The sequence below is a fragment of the Equus quagga genome, chromosome 15 (assembly GCF_021613505.1).
Source record: "Equus quagga isolate Etosha38 chromosome 15, UCLA_HA_Equagga_1.0, whole genome shotgun sequence".
Taxonomy (NCBI): domain Eukaryota; kingdom Metazoa; phylum Chordata; class Mammalia; order Perissodactyla; family Equidae; genus Equus; species Equus quagga.
Genome location: NC_060281.1, coordinates 85965657 through 85989998, shown reverse-complemented (window position 1 = coordinate 85989998; position 24342 = coordinate 85965657). Strand labels below are relative to the sequence as shown.

General features: G+C 47.1%; 1 protein-coding gene across 4 annotated transcripts in view; it reads left to right on the top strand.

Moving 5' to 3' along the window:
* Nucleotides 1-341: 341 nt before the first annotated feature.
* Nucleotides 342-24342, top strand: part of AP1B1 (adaptor related protein complex 1 subunit beta 1) — a 50429-nt gene continuing 26428 nt past the window's right edge. For 2 of the 4 annotated variants that reach the window (XM_046639811.1, XM_046639809.1), the window contains exons 1-4: nt 342-501; nt 17453-17515; nt 20989-21094; nt 23547-23682. In XM_046639811.1, coding sequence (XP_046495767.1) covers nt 17479-17515; nt 20989-21094; nt 23547-23682 — 279 coding nt within the window. In that variant the 5' untranslated portion in view covers nt 342-501; nt 17453-17478. Of the gene's footprint in view, nt 502-7895; nt 8004-17452; nt 17516-20988; nt 21095-23546; nt 23683-24342 lie in introns of those variants that run through there. The other 2 variants (XM_046639810.1, XM_046639812.1) reach the window with 2 other exon arrangements.

Genomic DNA, 24342 nt, shown 5'->3' with positions numbered 1-24342 from the left:
GGCGGCGAGCGCTAGACTAGACTTAAAGCTCTCGTTTTGACTCTTTCATTCATAAGGTAAGTGATCTTGAGCCAAACCCTGCCCCCCCAGAGCCTCAGGTTTCCCTGAGGCTATAAGAGAAGGAAGAGGGACCTCAAAGTCTCCACGACCTTTTCTTTCTGCATCACGTTCAATTACTTTGCGGTGAGAGCGCTAATTTTTGTAAGCGCGCTGCGGGACACAGCGGCTGAGCAGCACCGCGGCAGGGGTGGGGTTAACCCGGCCGGCCCCGCCCCGCGGGCACCACCCCCGCCCGGGTTGCGCCCTTGACCCCGCCCCCAGGCCGTGCGTCCACCGGAAGTCCCCGCGCGCGGGCAGCTCACTTCCGCCCGGCAGGTGACAGCCGCGGGGCTCGAGCGGCCGGCGGCACGGGCGCACCGGGAGAGCGGGAGGAGGAGGCCGCGGACATTTTCCTGCCGAGCCGGGCCGCGCCGTGGCGCCGGGAGCCATTCGGACCTGCGGGTGAGGAAGCGGGGAGTCCGACGAGGCAGGAGAAGAAGTGGGGCGGGGACTCGGGGGTCTGAGGTGAGGGGGTTGCGGGGTCAGAGGTCACGGAGAGGACGGGGCGCTGGACGGGCGAGAGGGGCTTCCTGGGCCCCGACGCGGCAGAAGGACTGCGGGTTCATTCATTCGCGCCCGATTGGCCGCCTGTCCGCACCCCAGCCGCCCCAGGTCCGCAGCCCCGCCTGGGGCGCCTCCCGGAGCGACGGCTAGACTTAGGCCCCGCGGAGCCCGCCGCTGGCCGCAGGGGAAACTCCTCTCCGGTCCTGGGTTCCCCCTCCACACTTATCCGCATGGCCATCCTGAGGCCTCCTCCTCGTTCAGGGCCTTATCTCTCTGCCAAGGTTCGAAAAGAGAAAAAAAAATCAAGGAACAGCCGTGCGCTGCCTGCCCCGGGGCGGGCTGGGGCTTGGTCTGTCCGCTGGCGCCCCACGGACAGGTTAGCTGGGGACACCTGTAAGAATGCTCCAAATACCGCCGAATGTCGGCTGCAGGGCACTGAGCTCCTACTGTGCACCAGGCGCTCTGCCAAGGACTTTGCTTACAGTGCGTGCGACGTTTAAACTTCACAGCCACCCTCGTGAGGTAGCCACGGTTGTTATCCACATTTCATCCACGGGGAAACTGAGGCACAGAGAGGTTAAATCACACATATCAGGTCAGTCAGGTAGTTATAGGCAAGAGCCAGGGTTCCGACCTCGGCTTGCAGAGACAAAAGAGAGGTTGGAGCAGGGTTGGGGTGTAGGGGCTATTTAATATCTTTAGCTTTAATGTTTTTAGCCGTTATATTTCTTTGCATTTATATAAAGATGTAGCTTTATTGCTCCTCATCTAATCTTCATAAGGGGCATTTGACTCCCTTTCTTTAGGATGAAACGATGCTTCAGGCTGTTGCTGTAAGGGGTTAACTTTTGGGGCAAGAGTGGAAGTTTTTCCTGACTATTGGGAACTGTGAGACACGAAGCAGGCTGTCCATGGAGCTAATTTGAGAGTGTCTAGACCCTCTCTTGAGAGTGGTTCAGCTGCATTCCTTTTGGAGTAAAGAGGAACCACATGACCTCCAGGGGATCTCGTAGCCCTAGGTTCTTGAAGGACGTTCTCAAGGGAAGGGTCTCTGTCTCTCAGAAAAGTGCAGGCCCCGTGGCTTCTTGGCTGGGGAAAGCACATCTTGCCTAGGAGGTGGTGAGGTGGTTTGATGGCCGGAGGACTAGGCTCTGTGAGTCTGAGCCTTATTCCTTTGCAGGCATTCACTAGCTCCGGTTCTCCCTCAGTTTCCCTGACAGCAGCACAAGAAAGACCTGCTGCTGTCCTACCCACTCTTCGGTGTTATAAGCCTTAATGAACTCGCAACGGTTTCCACTTGCTTTCTGAAGAAAGTTGCGATATAAATATTACTGTAGTACCTTTTTTTTTAACTCCATGATCTGTTCTCCTAGTTCCATTGAATTCACAGAAACTTAATATTGTCACCTTATCCCCATCCTTCCAAGGGAGGATTCGAGATGAAGCGACTTGTCACAGATGGTGGGAACATGAACAGAGCTCAGAGCATCTGGCTCCCTGACCTGAGTTGAGCCCACCAGACTCCTCCGACCTCTTAGAAACTGTCATGAAGAGCGGCTTCATTAGTTTCAAAGAATCAGATCCCTCAGAGCTTGTGTAGACATTATCTGTTGAGTGTGGGTTGAGCAGAGGCTTCGCTCTGAGCAACCTGAAGAGCTCAGAGGTACATGGGAAAGATTCCTGACTCTGCATCTCTCAGCCTGGGTTCTGATCCCAGCTCAGCAGCTTCCTGGTAGTGTGACCCAGACAGCTTGCTTGGGCTGGGCCTCCTCTCCTTCAGCGCTAAAATAATGACTACCACCTTCCCCCGTGCCCCCAGCACTGGTGCGTGCAGGGGTTAGATGAGGAAATTTGTACAGAGCCTGTTATTGTTGTGGTGGGTGCCTTGATCCTGGCACTTGATGCCTGCGGGGGGTCTGTGTCTGGGGAAGGCTGTCTACCCTGGTTTGTGAGATGTTCCTTCCTTCCGCAAACAGAGACCTTTATGTACACAGGACTTCTCCCACCCTTCTTGTTTCACTTCCTAAAAGTTTACCAGAACAAGTTCAGTCTGTTGGTCCTGCTGGCTTTCGGCTCAGACTTTCATCTTTTTCTAGCCATCCTCTGAAACTGTTGCGCGTCTTGACTGCTCACTTCCCAGAAAACCGCCATTCCTGGCACCAAAGCCTGACGTGCTGACACTGAGCAAACATGGCTTGGGTATGGGTTTGGCACTTTGGGGTATTTCTGAAAGCTGAGGGGACATCTGTTACTTGAAGATGTTTCTTTTTCTGCACAGGTCTTTTCGGCTAAGATAGGTCACTGATAAATTATCACAGCCCAGAAATGTTTTTGTGTTCTTTTTCTCTTCACACAGAGAGAAACAAATAACTCCAGAGAGAAAATATCACTCAAGCAGTTGGAGAATCCTTTAAAAAAGTTCTGCTTGAATATCAGTCAGTGGCTTCTCATTGCCTTCAGGCAAAGACTCACATTCCTTAGCATGGCGTTCAAGGCCTTTTGGGCTCTGAACTCTGCCTGGCCCTTCTGCCTCATCTCTCCTACTCCACACTTCTACCTCCTCCCAAGCTCCAATCAAACTCAGCTGCTTTTCCGCAAAGCCCCAACTCTATGCCTCTGTATCTTTGCTCTGTGCTCTTCCCACTGCCTGAACACTATTTCCTCTACCTCCCCCAGCGTCCACTTCTTAGCTGGGCTACTACTTGGTGCCTCCCATCCGATTATCCCCCGCAGCTTGTGTGCCTGAGCTAGATGCCCCTCCTTGATATCCTGTGGCACTGATCACAGTGGGTTGTCATCGTCTGTTTACTTGCCTGTCTTCTAAGTAAGCAACTCTTAAAACTTGGAGAGGACTTGTCTTAACTGTCTGTGTCTCCAGCACCTAGTGAAATGTCTGGCACATAGTAGGTGCTCAGTAAATGTTCAATGAATGAATGAATATTGCACTGAATTATCAGGGTTCCTTGACTCCTGAGGAATTCAGAGCACTTTCCAGATGATCTCCTGCCCATCCTTATGTCACTGCAGGGGGATAGGGAGAAATCTAACTAGTGGTGGGATTAACTACTCTTGAACTGTTGTTGCTACCACCCAGCCAGGTACCAGAGTGCCTCAGAGCCTCCAGAGACCTGGGGTTTGGGGAGTAGCAGGAGGTGCTGGTGGTGACTGCTCTCTGTGTGTAGTAGTAACAGTGGCTAACATTTATCAAGCACTTGGTGGGCTGGACACTGCTAAGGGCTTTGTGTCTGTTGACTTGTTTTAGTCTCACAAACCCCTCAAGTATGTAATGTAATTCTCATTTACAGTTGTGGTATGGTTGTGCCTGTTAAGTTGTATAGAATCCAGGAGAGCCCCTGTGGCCACCTTTCCTTTCCCAACTCCTTATTCTTGGATTGTCTCCTGTTATTTAGTGGAGCTCAGAAGGGGCTTGGCTATGGGTCTAGATACCCAAGTCTCATGCTTTTTGGGTCTTTAGCCTTGGGCTTGACCTCTAACCTCCATCAAGACTGTCTCCCTTAAGTTGGGAGGCCTCTTCTAGTTAAGGTAAGAGTATGACTGGTTGTCTCCAGAATGCCCAGAGTTCATTATCATTGGGATGCCTTAGTAACTGATTGCCCAGGTTACCAGCTCCTCTGTGGACGTTGTGCTGGAAGATGGTAGATTTGGAAGTCCAGTCTCAGAAGCTTTAAAACCAACCCTTCAGTGTTTGTTTTCAGCCCTGAAAATGTGCATTACAACTGAGCTCTGTAGAGGAATAGACTTTGTTGGCACGGACTTTTTACCACACCCTAACTGCTTTTAGAGTCTTAAGCACATCGAGAATGCAATGATAAAATTTCATTGTAGCCAGCTATTGAATCTGCTTCTGTGGTCTTCATTCTCAGATCTCTAAGGGGCAGGTGGCTGGATGTTGAGATACTGAGGACAGAGACTTCCTAAGTCCAGCATTCACTCATTCATTCAGCCTTTTTTTTTTGTAAAGATTGGCACCTGAGCTAACAACTGTTGCCAGTCTTTTTTGTTTTTTCTTGCTTTTTCTCCCCAAGGCCCCCAGTACGTAGTTGTGGGTCCTTCTAGTTGTGGCATGTGGGACACCGCCTCAGCATGGCCTGACAAGTGGTGCCATGTCCGCACCCAGGATCCAAACCAGTGAAACCCTGGGCCCCCGAGCAGAACGCGTGAACTTAACCGCTCAGCCACAGGGCTGGCCCCCCATTCATTCAGTATTTATTGAGCCCTGCTATGTGCCTGGCACTGGGCTAAGTGTGATGATATGTAAACAAATCAGACATAGTTTCTGCCCTTGGGTTGCTTACTACATTCTAATGGAGGAGAGAGACAAAGAAGAAATAGAAAACAAATATAATGATTAGAAAAACTGCTAAGCTATGAGGGAAACAAGCATTGTGGGTGGCCACAGCCTGTTAAAGTGTAAGTCAGATCTCAAGACTTTTGCTCAGAATCCTCCAGCGTCCCCTATCTCACTCAGAGGGAAAGCCAGTGTCCTCACCTTGACTTCTCAGGCCCCCTCCATTCTCCTCTGACCTCATAACCCTCTGTCCCCCTCACTGCTCATTCAGCTCAAGCCATTTCACCTCCCTGCTATTCCTCAAACAGGCCAGGCACAGTCTCATCTTTGCACTATTTCTTATGCCTGGAAGGCTCTTCCCTGGACACTGCCACCTGTTGCCTTCTCAAGGAGGCCTTCTTGGCCACCCTGGTTAAATTTCAACCTCCCTTAACCCTCCCCGCTGCTCTCAGTCCTCCTTCCCTGCTCTCTTTTTCTCCACAGCATTTCTCACCGTCTGAGATACTACATATTTTACTTACTTATCTTGCTTATGTTCTCTGTGCTTCATTAGGCTGTGAGCTCCATGAAGGGAGGGACTTTTGTCTCTTTCGTTCACTGCTTCATCCTCAGCATGTAGGCTGTTTCTGGGACGTGGGAATATATGTGAGTAAGTATGTGAATAGACATATTAGGGGGGTAGGGACAGAAAATACCTACTTAAGGTAGTACATGCAGGGAAGTGTCTTTGAAGTGATGTCATCTAAGCTGAGATTTGAAGGATAAATTGGAGCAGCGTTCTAGAAGCTGGAGAGGATAATCCAGGCAGAAGGATCAGCAGGTACAAAGGCAGTGAAGAGCTTGGCAGTTAGAGGAACACAGAAGAAGGCCTAGGGGCCTGGAGGGTTATAGGCAGAGGGAGGGGCCTTGCTGTGCTCACGTCATAGTCTGTGTCAGATCCCCCTCCTTGCCCCGCCCCCAGCATTTGTACCCCCACCTTTTACAGTTCTAGTCCCTGAGCTGATGCCTGTGAGAGCAGGGGATGGTGGTCTGGTCTCACTGAGGGAAGTGGCCTGAACATTTCTCCCATTGGAGATGTTGTCACCTGATCTTCTACCCTTTGCCCTTTCTTCTCTCTCTCATCATTTATTTACTTGCCTTCCATTTATAGGCTGCAACATGGGCTAGGCAGTCTGGCATTTCCAGTTTTGATTTTGTCGAAAAGCCCTGACAGCCAGAACAGATGTATCTCTGATCTTGGCAAACCCAGTGAGTGGAACATTGGGAAGCTGCTCTCTAGCTGAGGTTGGTTTACAAAACATGAGATTTCCCTGAGAGGAGAGTTGAGTACTGGTCTTTCAAACATTTATTGAGTACCTGCTGTTTGCCAGATAACATCTGGGAACTAGGGATACAGTAGTGAACAAAATGGACAAAATCCTTGTCCTCATGCAGTTCACATTGTAGAGGGAGAAAAAAATAATACAAATACATTTGAGAGTATGTTGGTGATACATTTTATAGTATGTTGTTTTGCCTTTTGAAGAAAAAGAACAGAAGGAGGAAAGAGAGAGAGGGATTAGTTGGGGTTGTGTACAGTTTTAAATAAAGTGGTCAGAGGAGGCCTCAATGAGAAGGTGACATTTGAGCTGAAAATTAAAAGAGGTGAGGGACTGGGAGGCTGGCCTCGTGGTTAAGTTCGGCACACTCTGCTTCAGCAGCCTGGGTTCCATTCCCAGGCATGGACCTACACCACTCGTCAGTGGCCATGCTGTGGTGGTGACCCACATGCAAAACTAGAGGAAGACTGGCACAGATGTTAGCTCAGGGCACATCTTGCTCAGCCAAAAAAAAAGGAGGGAGTGAGGGACTGAGCCATGAGGTGATCTGGGGCAAGAGCCTTCCTGGCAAAGTGAACAGCATGTGGGACAGCCCTGAGGTCGAAAGATGAGTGTTGTGTTCAAGGATCAGCAAAGAGGCCCATAGGGCTGGAACTGAGCAAGTGATGGGGAGAACAGTGGGGGAAGAGTTGAAAGAGGTAATGGCGGGGAGGGAATGTGTGTGAGACAGAAGGGAGTGTGCATCTCATACAGGACCTTGTAGGCCATGAGGCCATGGTAGGGACTTTGGCTTTTACTTTGAGACAGGGAACCCTTGGAGGATTTTGAGCAGAGAGGTGCTACTGTCCGACTTAGACTGCAGTAGGATTGTTCGGGCTTCTGCTGAAACAGGTTGTTGAGAGCAGTGTGGAAGCAGTTTTTTTTGGTAGCAGTGTCAGTGGGAGGGCTTGGTGGCCTGAGGCCTTGTGCTAGTGATGGGCTGGTGAGAAGCTGCTTCATGGATTCTGGATTCATTTTGAAGGTAGACCCAGTAGGATTTGCTAGTAGATTAGATGTGGGATATGAGAGAGTGTGTGTTGTCGAGGCTAACTGAGGTGTTTGGCCTGAGAACCTGTTAAAGATGGTATTGGCAGGAACTAGATAATGAAGACTGCAGGATGAGCCAGTTGTGGGGTAGGGGGAAGCAGGTGGTCAGTTTTTATCATATAAAGTTTGAGCTGCCTGTTAGCTATATAGACATTTAAGTGGAGATGTCAATTAAGCAGTTTGGATATGTGTGCTGCGAGTGTCCGCGAAAAGGTTGGGTCTGGGGGTGTAAAATTGTGAGTTGTCCGCATGTGGATGATACTTAAAGCCATGACACTGGATGATGCAAGATACTGTTGCTGGAGAAGGGAAGAAGTACCAGGCCTGAGCCCTGGGGCACTCCAAGTGTTTAAGAAGAGGGAGAGGAGGAGGAACAAACAAAAGAGACTGAGTCAGTGGGGTGGGCGGGAAAGCAGAGAGCATGGCATCCTGGAATCCAAGGGAAGAAGGCATTTCAAGGAGGGAGAGATCAACAGTGTCAAGTGCTTCTCAGCGTAAGATTTGTCGTTTGATAGGATCACTGCATCTTTTGCAGCAGGGTCCAACACATCCGGCATCCAAGGCCGTCTTTGAATCTCATCTTTCCTTGCCCAACCTCATCGACTCCTTTCCCTTCCAAGTCCTTGCCGTCAGCCAGGCAGAGGGTCTCACAGACTCCTGAACACGCATGCTTGTTTTGGCCTTGGGTAAGTCACTCTTCTCTCAGTGTCTCTAATTCCTCATTTTTTAATAGGTTACCTTGAGAATTAAATGAGACAAGGCCTATAAGTTACTTAGCACAGAGCCTGAGCCCCAGCCAGTGTTGGTGGTGATGTAGTTCTCAATTCACTCCTTCTTATGCTGGTTCTTGTGGTTCGTCTCCATGTCACCCTCGCCCCTCCCTTTCCAAATCTGATGCATCTTTTCGTGTCCAGCCAAGCCCCTCTTCATCTAAGAGGGCTTCCTTTGGTGCTCCACCCATCTCAGAACTCTTCTCCTCTGCGCTTTGGTGGCAGTTATCTGGAGGGCATGATCACTCTACTGTTTACCTGAAGTCCCTTACTTGGCCTCTGAATCTGTAAGAGCCCTGTGGGAGAAGACTGTCCTTTGTCTGCTCTGTGCTTGCTCCTGTATGGGGCACAGTCCCAGGCTCGGAGCCGACGATGCTCCACACTGTTACACGTGCTGAATGGGTGACTACAAAATTTGACAGATTTTCAGAAAGTGTTCCCGTTGTGTAGGTGGGAAAAATGAGATCACAAAGAGCCTTGTTCTGTAGTCTTTGGCCTCTTTCTCCTCATCTTGATTAATTTAAGGATTATTCAGAAGAAGCCCCTGTTACTTTTTTTTCCAGTCCGGAGGAACTTTTCTTTTTCTTGGCAGAAGATCTTTCCACACATTACTGCTTGTAGATTAGTTGAGAGCTGGCACTTGATTCTAGAATTCAGTTCTAGAGGCTCAGTGCTGATATAAGAACGTTTGCATGTGTCATTTGCCTGCCTTTAGTTCCTTTTCACTTTGAGGCTTTAACTGCTAGTAGATCTCAGGAGATTGACTTTGTCTAATCAATTTTCGTCCATATCCCGGAAGGCCCCTAACTCGGCGAGTTCATTCAGACAGACCTTCACTCGACATGTTAGCAAACTCGACATTCCTGTTGTCCAAACTGTATGGGCTGGCCCTAAAATAACCTGTAATTCAACACTTGAGGGATGTGTGGCAACATATTCCCGTAGTCCTTAGCCTAGAGTGTGTGTATTTCTGCCAGAGCTTCATTCAGAGAGGAGGAGTTGCCTCGCTGGACAGAGTGGGACATGTGCAACCTCATGGGGCAAGGGTGGAGAGTGTTTGCACTACTATTTTCTAGCTGTGTGACTCCAGACAAATGCCTTGACCTCTCAGGGCTTCGGTCTCCTCATCTGCAAACTTGTGATGTTATCAATACCTTCTTCAGAGATTACTGTGAGGATTACATTGGAAGCTCTCTACATAGTGTCTGGCCCATAGTACATGTCCATTTGCCATCACTGTTATCACGGCCACCTTTGTTCCGAATTTCATGCCACCCCCAAAGAACAGAGCTCATTTTCTCACAGTTATTGAACCGACTTGAAAGAGCCCGTCTGTGGTTTGGTGGTTTGGTGACCACGTTGTCTCAGAGAGAAAGTCTGAAATCTAGTTTCTCTACTGCTGACTCATCTTTTAATCTTCAAGTTGGCCTTACCGGTTCGCCTGTCTGTAAAGTGAACTTCAGTACTTAGCCATGAGGCCCTTTCCCTTTTTAAAAGGAGACTGCCAGACAGGTGAGGAGTGATGAGTAGAATTCTGGGTGTTGGGTAGAATCCTCATCTCTATTAAACTCTAAACTTCATGGGGTCAGGGGCACAATCCAGAGCACAGAGTAGGAGAATGTTTGTGAAATAAGTCAACCTCTGCCCTCGAGACAGAACTGAAACAGCAAAACATGTGGGAGGATCAAAGTTTGGCTTTTCTGTTCCAAATGAAGAAGAAACGGTGGCACCACCCTAGCCCCTGTTATTCTCTCTTCCTAGCTTAGTCTTGACTGTTCTTGAGCTAACATGTGCCTTGGAGCAGCTTTCTGAAAGCCGTTCATCAGGCAAGGGTTTAACAGTGACAACTTCAGCACTGAAGTTGGAAGTCACCAACACAGACTTTCAGGGATCAGTTTGCCCTGCCCGTATATGCTTGAATTCAGAGGTGGGTCTTGGCGGCTGGATCAGACCTCAAGTCTTTTTCCCCTTTTCCTTTCCTAAAGCTGTTTCTCTAGCTGACCTCACAACACCACTTGTCTTGCTGGTTAATTCATTGAGTGCCAGTGGTGTGCAGTGAGCTGAGCTAGTGCCACCAACTTCACGCTTCCCATCGGTTTGCAGAGCGTGGGCTGCTTTGACATGAATCACTGCCCTGAGACTAGAAAAGTCCTTTCCCTGGCCATTGGCTGGCCATTTGCAGAATTGCTTGGCTTGCTACTGTTTTCCTTCCTACTGAAGACCTCATAAGGTTTGCTAACCCTGGCTGCATTCTTTTTTTTTTTTTCCCCAAAGATTGGCACCTGGGCTAACAATTGTTGCCAATTTTCCTTTTTTTTTTTTAAAGAATTGGCACCTGGGCTAACAACTGTTGCCAATCTTTTTTTTTTTTTCCTGCTTTATCTCCCCAAAACCCCCTTTACACAGTTGTATATCTTAGTTGCAGGTCCCTCTAGTTGTAGGATGTGGGACACCGCCTCAACGTGGCCTGACGAGCAGTGCCATGTCCGTGCCCAGGATCTGAACCCTGGGCCACTGCAGCGGAGCATGCGAACTTAACCACTCACCCACAGAGCCGGCCCCCCTGGCTGCATTCTGAATTTGTTTTCTCTTTTGTCCCCTTGGAAACGTCTTCTGTCATGCTCTGAGAATAATCATGCTCCATTTCCTTTTGTTTGATAACCCAGGAAGAATACTTATTGGTGGGGAAATGGGTTTCTCACATAGCAGAATCATAGAACGAGAGATGTGGGAGGGACTTTATCTGCCATTTGGTAGAATTTGTTCCATGGAACAATGGGTTGTCTGAAGGGCACATGATGAGGAGGGTGAGAGGTAGGCATAGTGGAATGAGCCAGGCTCTAGGCCCCTTAACCCTTACTTCAACCAGAGCAGTTCTACTTTTGTTTTAAACAGTTTAAAAGCAAGGAGGGACTTGAAAAGCCGTTGATCTGGTTGACTTTTCTTGTATGACAGTTGGAGAAAGTAAGGCCCAGAGATGGCAGGATTTGCCAAGGGTCACACAGCTGTTGGTAGCAAAGCTAGATTTCTTGGCAGCCATCTTGGCATTGGCTCAGCCTTGCGTCGTTTGTTGAAAGTTAACTGCAAAGCCTTATGTTTCCCGTCTGCCCAGTCATCACTGTCTGGCACTCTTCAAGGAGTCCTCTTGTCTTGATCTGTTATGAGCTCTTGGTTTTGTAGCTTCTCTGGGAACCTGTCTTTTCATTCATTTTGCCAGCAAACATTTGGTGAGCTCCTGGAATGTGCCAGGCTTAGTGCCGGTCACTGAGTTGACAGCATGAAACAGGACAGATGCCAAATTCGAGTCGTGAGGAGGGCTGTGGACAAGTCTAGAATATGGTTGAGTCAAATATGGGGAAGCCTCTGCCCCTCTGGGTCTGAAGAAGGCTCCTCTGGGGTGTAGTGTTTGAGCCGAGACTGAAGGATGGGTACCAGATGGGAATAGTGTTTTGGATAGATGCACTGTTTTCTATTATATCTGCATTATATTTAAAAGAGGTGATATATGCACTGGATATAAAATTCCTGAGATCTAGAAAGGTGAATGATGAAAGGTCAGTCTCTCATCCCATCCCTTGGCAATCCAGCTTCCTTTCTGGAGCAAACCACTTTTAACTTTTCTTGTTTACCCTTTCAAGGATAGTGGATGCATTTGCAAACATGGATATTTATGTTTTATTAATAGTCATATTTTTAATAGAAATGGTAGTATACTACATATAATTTGCTTCTTACCTTGGAGAACGTTGCACACAAGCATTTTAGAACTGCCAGGTTCTTTTTCATAGTTGCATAGTATTCCATATGTCTATATGCTGTGCCATAATTTTTTAAACCAGTCCTGTGTGGAATGACATTTAAGGTGTTTACAATATTTTGCTATTATAAAGGATGCTACATGAATAACTGTTTCTACATAGTTTTGTACATCTGAAATAAATTCCTAGATGCAGAATTGCTAGGTCAAAGGGTAAATACCTTTGTAGTTTTGGTAGCTGTTCCCAGATTGCTATAGAGATTGTAGCAATTTAGACTCTCACTAGCCTTATATGAGGGTATCTCTTTCCCCCACATCAACACCAATGTGGAATGTTATCAGATTTTTGGGTCTTTACCAATCCAGTAGCTAGCTGAGGGATGGTATTTCATTGTAATTTCAGTTTCCATTTCTCTTATTATAAGTAAGCTTAAACCATTGTACGTCATTTTCTGTGAATGGGCCACATCCTCTGCCATTCTCCTGTTTGTAGTCACTTGTCATATGTTAAGGAAAATAGGCTTTTGTCTGTGATGTGATGCAAATATTTTTGTGTATGTTTATCATATGTCTTTTGTTTTTTTATTATGTTCTTGGCCATGCAGGAAAACTTGATTTTTTTATAATTGAATTCATAGATCTTTTAAGACTTCTTGATTTTATGTCATACTCAGAAATGCTTTATTTCTTCTGGATTATACAGTATTATATTTTTCTTCTCCAGTGTTGGGTTTTATTTTGTTATTTAAAAAAATTTTAATGTTTGTATAATTTACACCAAGTGAAATGCTCAGCTCTTAACTTTGGCCAGTGTACAGTTTGAGCTGAGATACAGGTAATTCCCATCACCCCTAGAATTCTTTCGTGCCCCCTTATGTCAGTCCTTCCTGGCTAGAAGCATCCGCTGATCTGACCTCTGTCACCATAGGTTAATTTTGCGTCTTCTACTTATTCTAGAATTTCGTGTTTACAATGCTTATGTTTATACTTGTCAGCATGCTTTCGTTCTCACATTACCCTCTGTCAGAAGAAATATGTGAAATAAGTCAAGCAGGTGGCTAAGGTCCCTGTTTTCAAGAGGTGAAATGAATTAGAGAGAGAAAGTAAATGGTAACCTCAGTTCAGTGCTCTTTCCTTTAAAAATCTTTGTTATCATTAGCAATTTTGAGACCTTGGAGAAAAGTTGAAATACACTCAATACTCATTTTCTTAATGTATTGCTTATAGATGTAAACTCATTTTATTAGCTCAAAACACAGAAAGATATTCTTTCTCTTGTTTATAAAATTACATTAGATATGTGAAGACTCAAAGATTTGAAAAATGTTGAGGACTTTTTTTTTTTTCTTAAATCTAACCTTAACTTCAGTGGCTAAAATCTAGAGTCAGCTGGGAATGTTTTTGAGTTTTTTCCCCTTCCCTTTTCTTCCTAGGACCTCATTTTTCCACTCTTGGATTATATTACATCTTTATCCTTGGCCAGTGTGTCAGTGATTCTCACCAAGGACTTCTTTATAATTCTAGAAAACTATTTCAGGCTTTATTACTCAGTTCCTTTTCTTTCTTTTTTTTTTTTAAAGATAGGAAGAAAAAGGAAAAATAAAATCTTAAAAAAAAATATTGGTGCCTGAGCTAACAACTGTTGCCAATCTTTTTTTTCCTCTACTTTTTTCTCCCCAAATCCCCCCAGTACATAGTTGTATGTTTTAGTTGTGGGTCCTTCTAGTTGTGGCATGTGGGACGCTGCCTCAGCATGGCCTGACGAGTGGTGCCATGTCTGCGCCCAGGATCTGAACCAGAACTGGCGAAACCCTGGGCCGCCGAAGCAGATCTCGTGAACTTAACCACTCGGCCACGTGGCCGGCACTCTCAGTTCCTTTTCTTTAAGCCTAGTGGCAAGGGGAGCAGGTCTCTCAATAGGATTGTTTTTTAAAAAGTGAGATTAACAGGAACTAGTCCTGGGATTGTGGCATCAAAGTCATCTTCCGCGGTTGGGTGTGGGAAGGTAGACTTAAGGTGGGGACAGCAGCGGTGGCTCCTCAAAGACAAAACCAGTCCTTCCAGCCGTGCCCCTCTTTTAATTTGGACTGTGCCATCCCCTTGAGGCATTCCTTGGCCTGTAATTGCTGAAATTAAGGGGTATCCCAGCCCAGAATGCTGTCTCCGTAGCAAGAGTCACTCATCACACTGGCCAGAGCAGTTTCCAAACCAAAAATTCCCTCCAATTATTGCTTTTTTTAATGTACCCTGCCACTTCCAAAGATGGAGTCCAAACCCTAAGCTTTTTCTTGCTTAAATTGGCTACCTCCTTTCAAATATGGCTCCTGTACACGATCAGATTCATCAAACAAAGCCTTAGTCCCTTTGGCCTCCATTAGTAGAGATGCAGGTGTATGGCAACAGCTGAGCAGCACCAGAAAAAGCACTCGTCTTTCCTGTGGCATCTACAAGTCTGAGCTCCTTTAGAACTGAACTGTAGGGTTTTTTCCATTCCTGCAGATAGAATGAAAAATCTCTCTTGCACTGACATCTAAGAAGCAACTGCAGAGAAAGGACACAAGGAGATAGCCACCCTCAGTAGATCAACAAAGTGCAGTTGATCTTTCACCGTGAAGTGAGGTTTTTAAAATCCATGCTTTGGGGTAGCTTTGCAAAAGCATTTTCACTTCTCCCCATCTCCCCTTCCTCCTCTACTTTAATTTCCTGTATATGAAACAACTTCAGAGGGATATGGTTTCGGCATCCTCAGTCCCATCGGGCCCTCTGCAGAGGGATATGCGAAATAGATACTGCAGAGGAAAGAGGCAGCCCGTGCCAGCACCCTGGGTGGCAGTTTAAGTTTGTGAGTAGTTGCTTAGCGCCTGTAAAAGGAAGAGTGTCGTCAAAAGCTCACTGCGGTGGGGGTGTCAGCGGCTGTGGTGGTTTAACTAGCGGACCCTTCTGCTCTGTTGCTTTTTTTAATCCCCCCCCAAGCAGAAGCTTTCCCACCCTTCCCTCCGCCTGGGCGGTTGCATACAACACAGATCTGTCGCCAGCAGGTTGTGTTCGAGGAATTTAGGGTCCCCACATATTGTGCTGTTACTGCAGAGAAGGGGAAAGCCCCTGACAGCCTCCTCTACTGGAAAAGGGAGAATCTCTGGGCAGTGCTGAAGCTAGACATCTAAGGTAGTTTATGCTTTGTCCACTTTGATTTCCTTCTAGATTTAACGTTGGAGGGGTTTATATGTTACGTTCTGTGATTCTTTTGGCCTGTGATTTTTCGCCCCATTTACCTTCATTGACCCCTCTTCTTAGACTAAACTTAATGTTGAAAAACAGGGTACTTTCCTATTTTGGAAACCTCTGCCAGTTATGCTGTCATGCCTGTGGCTTCTGAAGCCTTGCAGCCCTTTACTGTGTGACAGACATCCCATTTTCTCATTTACTTGCTCATTCTCAGCACTCCGAAAAGACCTCTAGGTTGGCGAGTTTTGTCTAAGAAAAGGGCTTTATGTGTACTCAAAAGAAAATTATTTTTAATGTAAGTAAACTCCTGTAGGGAACAAATGCTAAATAGTTACATAACAGAGCTATCAGAGAGCAGGCTGAGGCTCCCTGGGATTTTCAGTGGCCCCTTTTCATTTCTTTCAACAACTATCAACTGAACACTGGCCTCGTGCAGAGCCCTGAGCCAGGCATGAAGGGGGAGGATGGATGGAGCTGTGGACCAGACCGACATGGGTTCTTCCTTTGTGGATCTGTCCACAGCCCTGACTCATGCTGCCAGGACCTTCTAGAGTCCCCATGGCGGGACTGGCATCGTCAGACACAGCGGTCTCTTCTGCTCTTTCCCGCAGCTCCCACAGGAAAGTACCATCATCCATTTTCAACCTTGCAAGCAAAAGGAAAGTAGAATTGTGTCTTTTTCTTTATACTGTTTTGTCAGCGAAGCCTTTATGCCTTTATTCCTTTATTCTAACGGGATCTGCAAAGGATTTAAGGCAGTCCCAGGACAGACAGTACGTATTTGTTTCCCATTGATTACTGAAGCAAAATCTATGGGCATCTCAGTTGGGGAACAGTCGCAATGCCCTCCTGTCATAAATACAAGCTTAGCCTGGAAAAATGCAGTTGGGCTGGAGAGGAGCTGTGTCAGCTTTGCTTCCAGAGACTTTTGAAATGTTCCTGGACCTCTTGCATCCATCCCACCTGTAACCTTCATCTTACCCCCACATAGTAATGAAGTGAAAGAAGATGTTAATGGGTTACACGTTTGAGTCTCTTCCCCAGAGGCAGCAGCAGGGACAAAGTGAGTGAATTTTTTCCATTCGGATGTTTGTTTTGGGGGTTGTGTGGTTTTCTGTACCATTGAAACTACAGGAAAGACTAGAAGGTTGCACTTGAAAGTTTCATGATATTTTAGACTGAGTCCTTAGCCACTGTCATGGCTCTGTCCTCCGTCTCAGATGAGGGATGCAGAATTCCTTCATTGATAGAGCACAGGTACTAAGCTCAGATAGACCTGAGATGGTCTCCCAGTCCAGTCACTTACAAGCTATGTGACCTTGGGCAAATTACTTAACATCCCTGAGCCTTGGTTTCCTCATCTGTAAAATGGGGTTAAAAACAGTTACCTTATTGGTAGGATTAAATGAGATAATACATGTGAAGCTCCTGGCTGTAATAGGAGCTTGGTAAATGATAGCTTCTTAATAAATGTTAGAACAACCCCAGGAGCCTCTCTGCCATGTATCCAGGATACTTGGCTCCTGTGTGGCTTCTTTTATCTTTCATTTGTTGACCAAGAAGAACTATTGAGGTTACCTAGCAGGTACTCAGTAAATGTTTATTGAATGGACGAGGGGGCCTTGGTACTTTCTTTGTCCTGTTGCCTTAGAACAGCACTTCACACTGTGAGTTGTGCACTGGGAGATGTCCTGAGAGATGCTTTGAGAAAACTGGTCAGTTAGATTTGGGGAATGCTATAGAGTGTGTGGTGTGTAGATTCTAGCCCTCTATAGAGATGAATAGCGTACATCACTGTTAGGGAAGCTTGGAAAAGCTGGGGAGAGAAGAAACTTCCCTAGCTGTTCAAACTTGGCATTTTCCAAGCTCATTTGACTGTACGGGGTAATGATAGTACCTCCACGAGGCTGTGATGAAGGGTTAATGAGTGAATGGGTGCAGAGCTCCTAGAACAGTGCTGGGCAGAGTGAGCACCATGAAGGGGCAGCTGTGACTGTGGTAAGTGCTTTTTAATCTGTGGACTCTTCCAAAGTATTTAGCCGTTCTCTTATGATGGGCATTTAAGTTATTTCCAATGATGCATTGTTATGGACAGTGCTGCAGTAAAACACTTGTATCCTTGTGCAGATATTTCTGTGGGAGAGCATCCTAAAAGTAGAATTGCTGGGTCAAAGGATAAGCACATTCAAAAATTTGATAGATCCTTCAGAATTTCCTTCCAAAATCTGATCAGCCACTGTCTAACGGCTCATTTGCCCGGTAAAGAGATAAGAAGCTATCTTCCTATACTACCTGTGTGCTGGATCCTTCCCTCCTCCTGTGCACTGTAACTGAAAATGGAATGAAACACAATAGAAAGTCACCTCTCTCTTTTGTTTTGCAGAGTCTGGCCACAGATAAGAGACCAAAATGACTGACTCAAAATATTTCACCACAACCAAGAAAGGTACTGTTTGTTTCATTGTGGGGTCTTGTCCTGCTCTTTCTCTGCCTGACCCTTCTGCTTGCTCCCTTCAGGCGTGGGGAGTGGGATGGGGGTAGAGGCCTGGAAGTGAGTGGTGGAATTACCCAGAGTTTCTTTAACCTTGTGGATCCAGAAAATTGAATTGTTGATGATGTAAGAAGTTGACCACTTCTGGGGGCCAGCCATGTGGCCAAGTGGTTAGGTTTGTGTGTTCTGCTTCAGTGGCCCAGGTTTCACCAGTTCAGATCCTAGGCACGGACATGGCACTGCTCAACGAGCCATGCTGAGGCGGCATCCCACATGCCACAACTAGAAGGACCCCAACTCAAAATATACAGCTATGTACAGGGGGGCTTTGGGGAGAAAAAGGAAAATAAAATTAAAAAAAAAAAAAGAAATCGACCACTTCTTTTAGAACTCAAGAAGGGAGGAGCATTAGCTCCTAGTATAGAAAAAAGCCCTCTTTTGTTCTCCATGACTTAAAATTGTTAAATATGATGTTTTTTCCTAGAGCAAAGAAAGCACACAATCTTATCAGCAACCCCACAGTGATAAGTGTGTGTGTATCTGGTCCTTATCCATGGGCACATGTTTTATGTGGTTGAAGTCAGTTATATCCTGTTTTTCATTTGACATTATCATAAACATTTCCCCACAATTCTCATGACTCAATATTAGTCTGTTGAGTTGCTGCACTGAAATTTGCTACGTTAATCTTATGTTGTTGAGAATTGTGGTTGTTTCTGCTTTTCGGGAAATGGAGGTCGTCGTAGTGGCTGACAAATGTACTTTACCCCTGTAAGCATCTTTCTGACCAGCCTTTCCTTCCTCCCTCCTTCCTTCCAAGTGAGATTGATACATGCCTGTTGACCAGAAGAAAAAGTCTGCTGTTGGGTCAGCTGAGCCACGACGTGCAGTCTGCCTCTAATAAAGCCATATCATTTCTTGATCCAGCCAGTTTTTATTGAGCACCTTCCATGTGCAGCGGAGACAAACGGAGTCTCTGACCTGGCTTTTCTTGCAGTTGAACAGAGAAGACAGTCTATTAAATAGTAATCACACTAAAGGGCAGTGGGTTCTAGGATAAGGGTGTGCAGGGGGCTGTGGGAGACCCTGGGTGGAGCTAGCTAGCTAAAGGGGGCTGTGGGGCAGGGGAGGGGAGTGAGTGCTCTGCCTATGGCACCTTCAGGGAAAGGAAAGCAATTGGGGTGGCATGGGGATAGAGAAGGTTGGATGCCTTGTACGTGACTGAGGAGGTAGGCTCAGTGACTGATTGGATTTGGAGCCTGTTAGAGGAAGGAGACGTTTCAGAAGCAGACAGATCCCAGGTTCACCTCACTAGCCTTCTTGGGGCCGAGGTGACTCATGCCTAGATCCATCAGTTATTGGCCAGTTGTATTGCATCTGGCAAAACACTTTGAGCAAAGCAGGGCCAGGCCTGCAGCAGGTCCCAGGGTGAGAGTCATCATGTCTGTTGGATCCCACAGTAGGGAGACATGGCCCCCTCAGTCTCTTGGAGGAGAAGAGCATGTGTTCCTTCAGCGCAGCAGAGCCATGAATTTGAACTGCAAGCTCTGCAGATTCCTCCTGGCTCTGTTGAGCAATATCCTCAGTGTGGCCTTGCCCCGGGCTCTGCTGCTTGGATTGTTCTTAATTAACCTTGTTTGTTATCTCTCATCTCAAGTTCTTTGGTGAACACCACATTGTTGAGTCATGATAAAAACCTGCTAGTTTTCTTTTCTCACTGTAAATCCATCTTGAATTTCCTCAGCACTTCCCCCCACAGGTTGGTCTCTGCTTCACCTCCTCCTTTTTATAGAAGGAGAGGGAAGCCCAGGACTCTGCTTCTACAAAAGAGGGATCCAAGACAAAGGTCACATGGCAAATTAATAATAGTAGTGGCCACCTTTAATGCAGGCCACTGAGTGCCAGGCACTGAGATGAATGTTTTACATCTGAGTGTTAACTGAGAGAATTCAACACTCCAGTCAAGGTAGAGAGTACAGACAAGGAAATAGGTTCAGAGAAGCAAAGGGTTTGGGCTGGCCCCATGGCCGAGTGGTTAAGTTCGCACGCTCCAGCTTCGGTGGCCCAGGGTTTTGCCGGTTCGAATCTTGGGTGCAGACAAGGCACTACTCATCAGACCATGCTGAGGCGGCATCCCACATGCCACTACTAGAAGGACCCACACCTAAAAATATACAGCTTATGTATTGGGGGCTTTGGGGAGAAAAAGGAAAAATAAAATAAAATAAAAAAAAGCGAAGTGTTGTCCTTGGTCGCCCTGAGCATATGAGCTTTGGAGCTGGCAGACCTGGTTTTGAATCTTGGCCCTACCTCTTTCTACCTGTATCTTCTTGGGCAAGTTACCAAAGCTCTTACAGCCTCCATTTGCTCATGTGTAAAATGGGGGGAAATGCAGAGTTGTTGTGAGGATGAAATGAGAAGCCTGGGAAAAAGTTAGTGTGGTGCCTGGCTTACAGAAAGGTTCAGGAAATGCTGGCTGCTGCTGTTTTGAGGACAGGAGGCCTATCTGACTCCAGAGTCTGCCCCTTAACCTGTTATTGGGGTTATCAGGATCCTGACTACTGCTCCGTGCCAGGGCCCTCAACAACCCTGTTTCCTTGTTTGTTTTTTCCAGATCATCAAGTTCTTAAGAACAGTTTAGTACATGCTAGAGCCCTCGTGTGGCAGCTGAATTCCCGTTTTTGGAGCTGAGCAACCACTTGTAGCTCAGGAAGTGAAACCCTGAGCGAGCTGTTTGAACTGGAGGTTCTAGGAAAACAGGAAAAGCCTATGTATGAGAAGGGAGTAAATTCTACCCTCTCCCTTCAAGCCTTAAGTCCTCAGATTTCCGTCACACACTACCTTGAGGCCTTGAGTAAGAGTAGCTGAGGAGAACTCCGCTTCCTTCTGTGTGTTTTTAGCTGTCTGAGCAGGACCTGTCTTCATGCTTTTGGTCTCCCTCAGAACCTTTGTAGCTTCCATGTTCCTCTCTCCTCAATCCAACATGACCTCCAAGTTTCCGTCTTTTTTTTTAAAGATTTTATTTTTCCTTTTTCTCCCCAAAGCCCCCTGGTACGTAGTTGTATATTTTGAGTTGGGGTCCTTCTAGTTGCGGCATGTGGGACGCCGCCTCAGCGTGACCTGATGAGTGGTGCCATGTCCGTGCCCAGGATTCAAACCAGTGAAATCCTGGGCTGCTGAAGTGGAACACTTGAACTTAACCACTCGGCCACGGGGCCAGCCCCGCAAGCTTCCATCTTGCTAACTCCTCTCCTAACAGTCGTCCCTGTCTGCTGCCTGTCTTCCCGAGGTTGGGGGCCTAAGGCTGCCCTCAGCCGGCAGCACAGAGTATCTTACCCACCTCTCTTCCATTCTTTTGGAATTCGAAGACTGGGAATCACCCCCTGGCAGGGTGGGGATGGATCACTCATGCCTGCTTCCTTTGTTAGGGGAGATCTTCGAGCTGAAGGCAGAGCTCAATAGTGACAAGAAGGAGAAGAAGAAGGAGGCGGTGAAGAAAGTGATTGCGTCGATGACCGTGGGCAAAGATGTCAGGTGTGCAGGAGTGAGCTGGGTGGCAGCTGGAGGGAGGCTTTATAGCTTGGATCCAGTTCAGATGTCTCCTTTAGGGTATCTAGGGACCCATGTCTCCCCTCATATAGCTCCCTTCACAGACCTGTCCAAACAGAAGGTTTTGTTTGCAGAGGGCTCATGAGCTCAATGCTGATGGGGTCGAGTAGTAATGGAGTGAGTGAAGTGAACTAGGTTGAAAAGACAACAGACAGTGAAGTGGATGTGGCATGAACCCTGTCTGAAGCTCCAGAGGATTGCTGCCACCCGGAAAAAAGGAACCTAATGTGACCAAGTCTTCTGGTTTTTACAAAGAACAGGAAATCTGGACTTTTTGTTTTAAATCTGTCTGTTTTAGATTGCCGGGTGAAATTATACAAACAAATAAACTTTGCAAATAAACATTGTCCAAGTGAAACACACCTGCAGATTAGATCTGTCAAATTTGTCGCCACTCTGCAGCCTCTGGTTTGCATCTGATTGCCAGAGCAGATCATGTGTGGAATTGCTGCCACACCTTTGCTTCTGCTTTCCATCTGCCTGGACTGTCCCTGTCCTCTTTTTCATTTACTCAGCTCATTTTCCCATTTGTTAAAACCCGTTCAAGGTCTCCCTGTTGCCTTCCCTCATCACTTTGGCCAGCTGCCCTGAGCCTGCAGCATTTGCTCTGTGTCCGTGTGCCTCGCACTAATTCTAGACTGTCTTCCTCTTATGTGTGCTTGTGTTTACCTACCCACCACACTGTAAAGTCCTCAAGGGCAGGGACTGGATTTTATGACAACTTAACACTTACACAGTGTTTGAGAATCTTCAGAACACTTTTCAAATGTTTTCCTAGTAGTTCCTTACAGTTCCTAAATTATAGTTAATAATGTTTTTACTGCCAAAGAAACAAGCTAAAGAAGGAGTACAGTGATTTCCCAACAGTCACGTGGTTAATGGCAGAACTAGAACTCACGCCCAGCCCTTCTGAAATCCAAATCTCGGGTGCTTTCACCCGTTCCCTCTTCTCTGTGCCCTCATGGAGCCCAGCCCCATGCTTTGTAGGCCTGGGTGCTGGCATGGAGCAAGCTCCCCATCCAGGTCCCTTAGCAATCTCCCACTGCTCTAGACTTCTCCATGGATTACCCTATCCCATTGCCACCCTCAGCAAGGGACCTCCTGACAGCACCACAGGAGAAGCAGTTCTGCAGAGAGACCTGCTGAAGACAGAGCAGCAAAGGGATCAGGCGTCTGCTGGAAAACTGGGCCTCCTTCCAAGTCAGATTCCTTCCAGGACAAAGCCACTCTCCTTCAACTAGAACACCCCTGTCACCTCCTCTCAGAGGAAGTATCTTTGTTCTTCTGTCTCAAATGAGCTTTTGTTCTGACATCATAGGCCCAAAAGAATAGGTTGGACTCATCAGCTGTTCCTCCTCTCCCCCTCTCCTCTTTCCTGGTCGTCATCTTCCAAGGTGATTCATCAGTTCCAGCACTGACTGGACACCTACCTGCTGGGGCTCAGGAAGTTCCCTTTGACCTCTTAAGTCTCTGTGTTACTGTGTCCTTGCCCATAAAATCATGAAAATTGAGAGGGGAGGTGATGATTCCAGAAACAGAAAATTGATCTCCAACCATATTTCACACCTCAAGGGACCTGTGACTCTGGGTCTTTGGGGTACCATGTCAGGACTGGTTCCACCCGTTATAGCAGTTATTTGATGTTTATGAGCCTCAGTATTGTCTTCTGTAAAATGAGGATAATCCCCTGGCTTCTTGGGGCTGTTAAATGAGATCAAGTATGTAGAGCCCTTAGCACCAAGCCTGGCATATAGGACATGCTCTGTACATGCTGGGCTGGTTCTTAGTGGGTGTCTGAGCTGGTCCTTGTGAAAGCAGCACGGCCCATCCCTGCTTCCCTACAGCCCTCTGAAACCAGCAGCCCAATGTAAGGGGCCACGTTAAGTGTCAGGGGAAGAAAAACAATCGTTTTCATTTATTAACATCTCCAAGATGTCAAGGACCAGATGACCTTAAGCATGCTGTCTCCTTAAATGGTCACAAGGGCCCTGTGCAGTGGGGTTTTGTTGCCCTTTCTTGCAAATGAGGAAACTGAGATTTGGGCGATAAAGGCATTTTCCTGACTTCATACAGCCAGCAAGAGGCAGAGCTGGGTTTGAGCCAGGTGTGATGGGCTTTAGAGCTCATGTCTGAACCCTCTGGAAAGAACAGAAGACTTTTTTTGCTTTTAAAATTACCCTTTGGAATTCCATTTCTGCCAGTAAGTGTTCATGGTAACAGAGCATAGCTGATGCCCTCCCTTTTTCTAGAAGACCTGTTATCTTTCTCCATTCCTCCTACCCGCTGTTCACCCCCTCCCGACTTCCCTCATTAGCTGCCTGAAAATCTTCTTCTTTTCTTTGGCCTTGCCCACACTGATGCCATTTTGACCTTCCAGTGCCCTCTTCCCCGACGTGGTGAACTGTATGCAGACAGACAACCTGGAGCTGAAGAAGCTGGTGTACCTGTATTTGATGAACTATGCCAAGAGTCAGCCCGACATGGCCATCATGGCCGTGAACACCTTTGTGAAGGTGAGTAGGAGCATGGTGAGAGGAGGGGTATGGATGCTCACTGCTCCATCTCCCCTTGATCTCCTGGGATGGGGCACTGTGTCCCTGGGTAGAAACACTGAGGCTCCTTGCCAGGCCCTCAGACTCCCAGCCTGAGGGCCTCTTCTTCCAGCAGAGGGCTCCCACTCTCTCCAGAAAATCAGATGCTACAGACCCTGCTAACTCATTCCGTGTGAGGTCGCCCAAGGCCTGTTGATCCCCATGTGCCCCTGGGGTGAGCCATTGCCCTGCATCATTTGCCAGGTCAGGATTCAGCAAGTTTCTGAGAGCTTCTGTGTTCTCCTTCTGGCCTTTGCTCCTTTCTGCATTTTCTGTCCTCCAGATTGAGGAGCAAGCCAGGACGTGAATTATCAGCTCTGTGTGACTTTAGAACCTTAGCTTCCCTAGCTCTGTCGATGCTCAGATATGGGCACTTGAGGGTTTTTGTGGCCCAGAGGAAAGATTGAGTGTTGTGGTGCTGGATGGACGTGGGTTTGAATCATGGTTCTGCTCTGTAATTGGGGAAGCTCTCAACCTTCTTGAGAGCCTCACCTCCCTCACCTGTAAAACGGAAACAGTATTGTATGTCTACTGTGAGGATCAGAGGTGACAGTGCAGCCCCAGTACAGTATCTGGCAAATG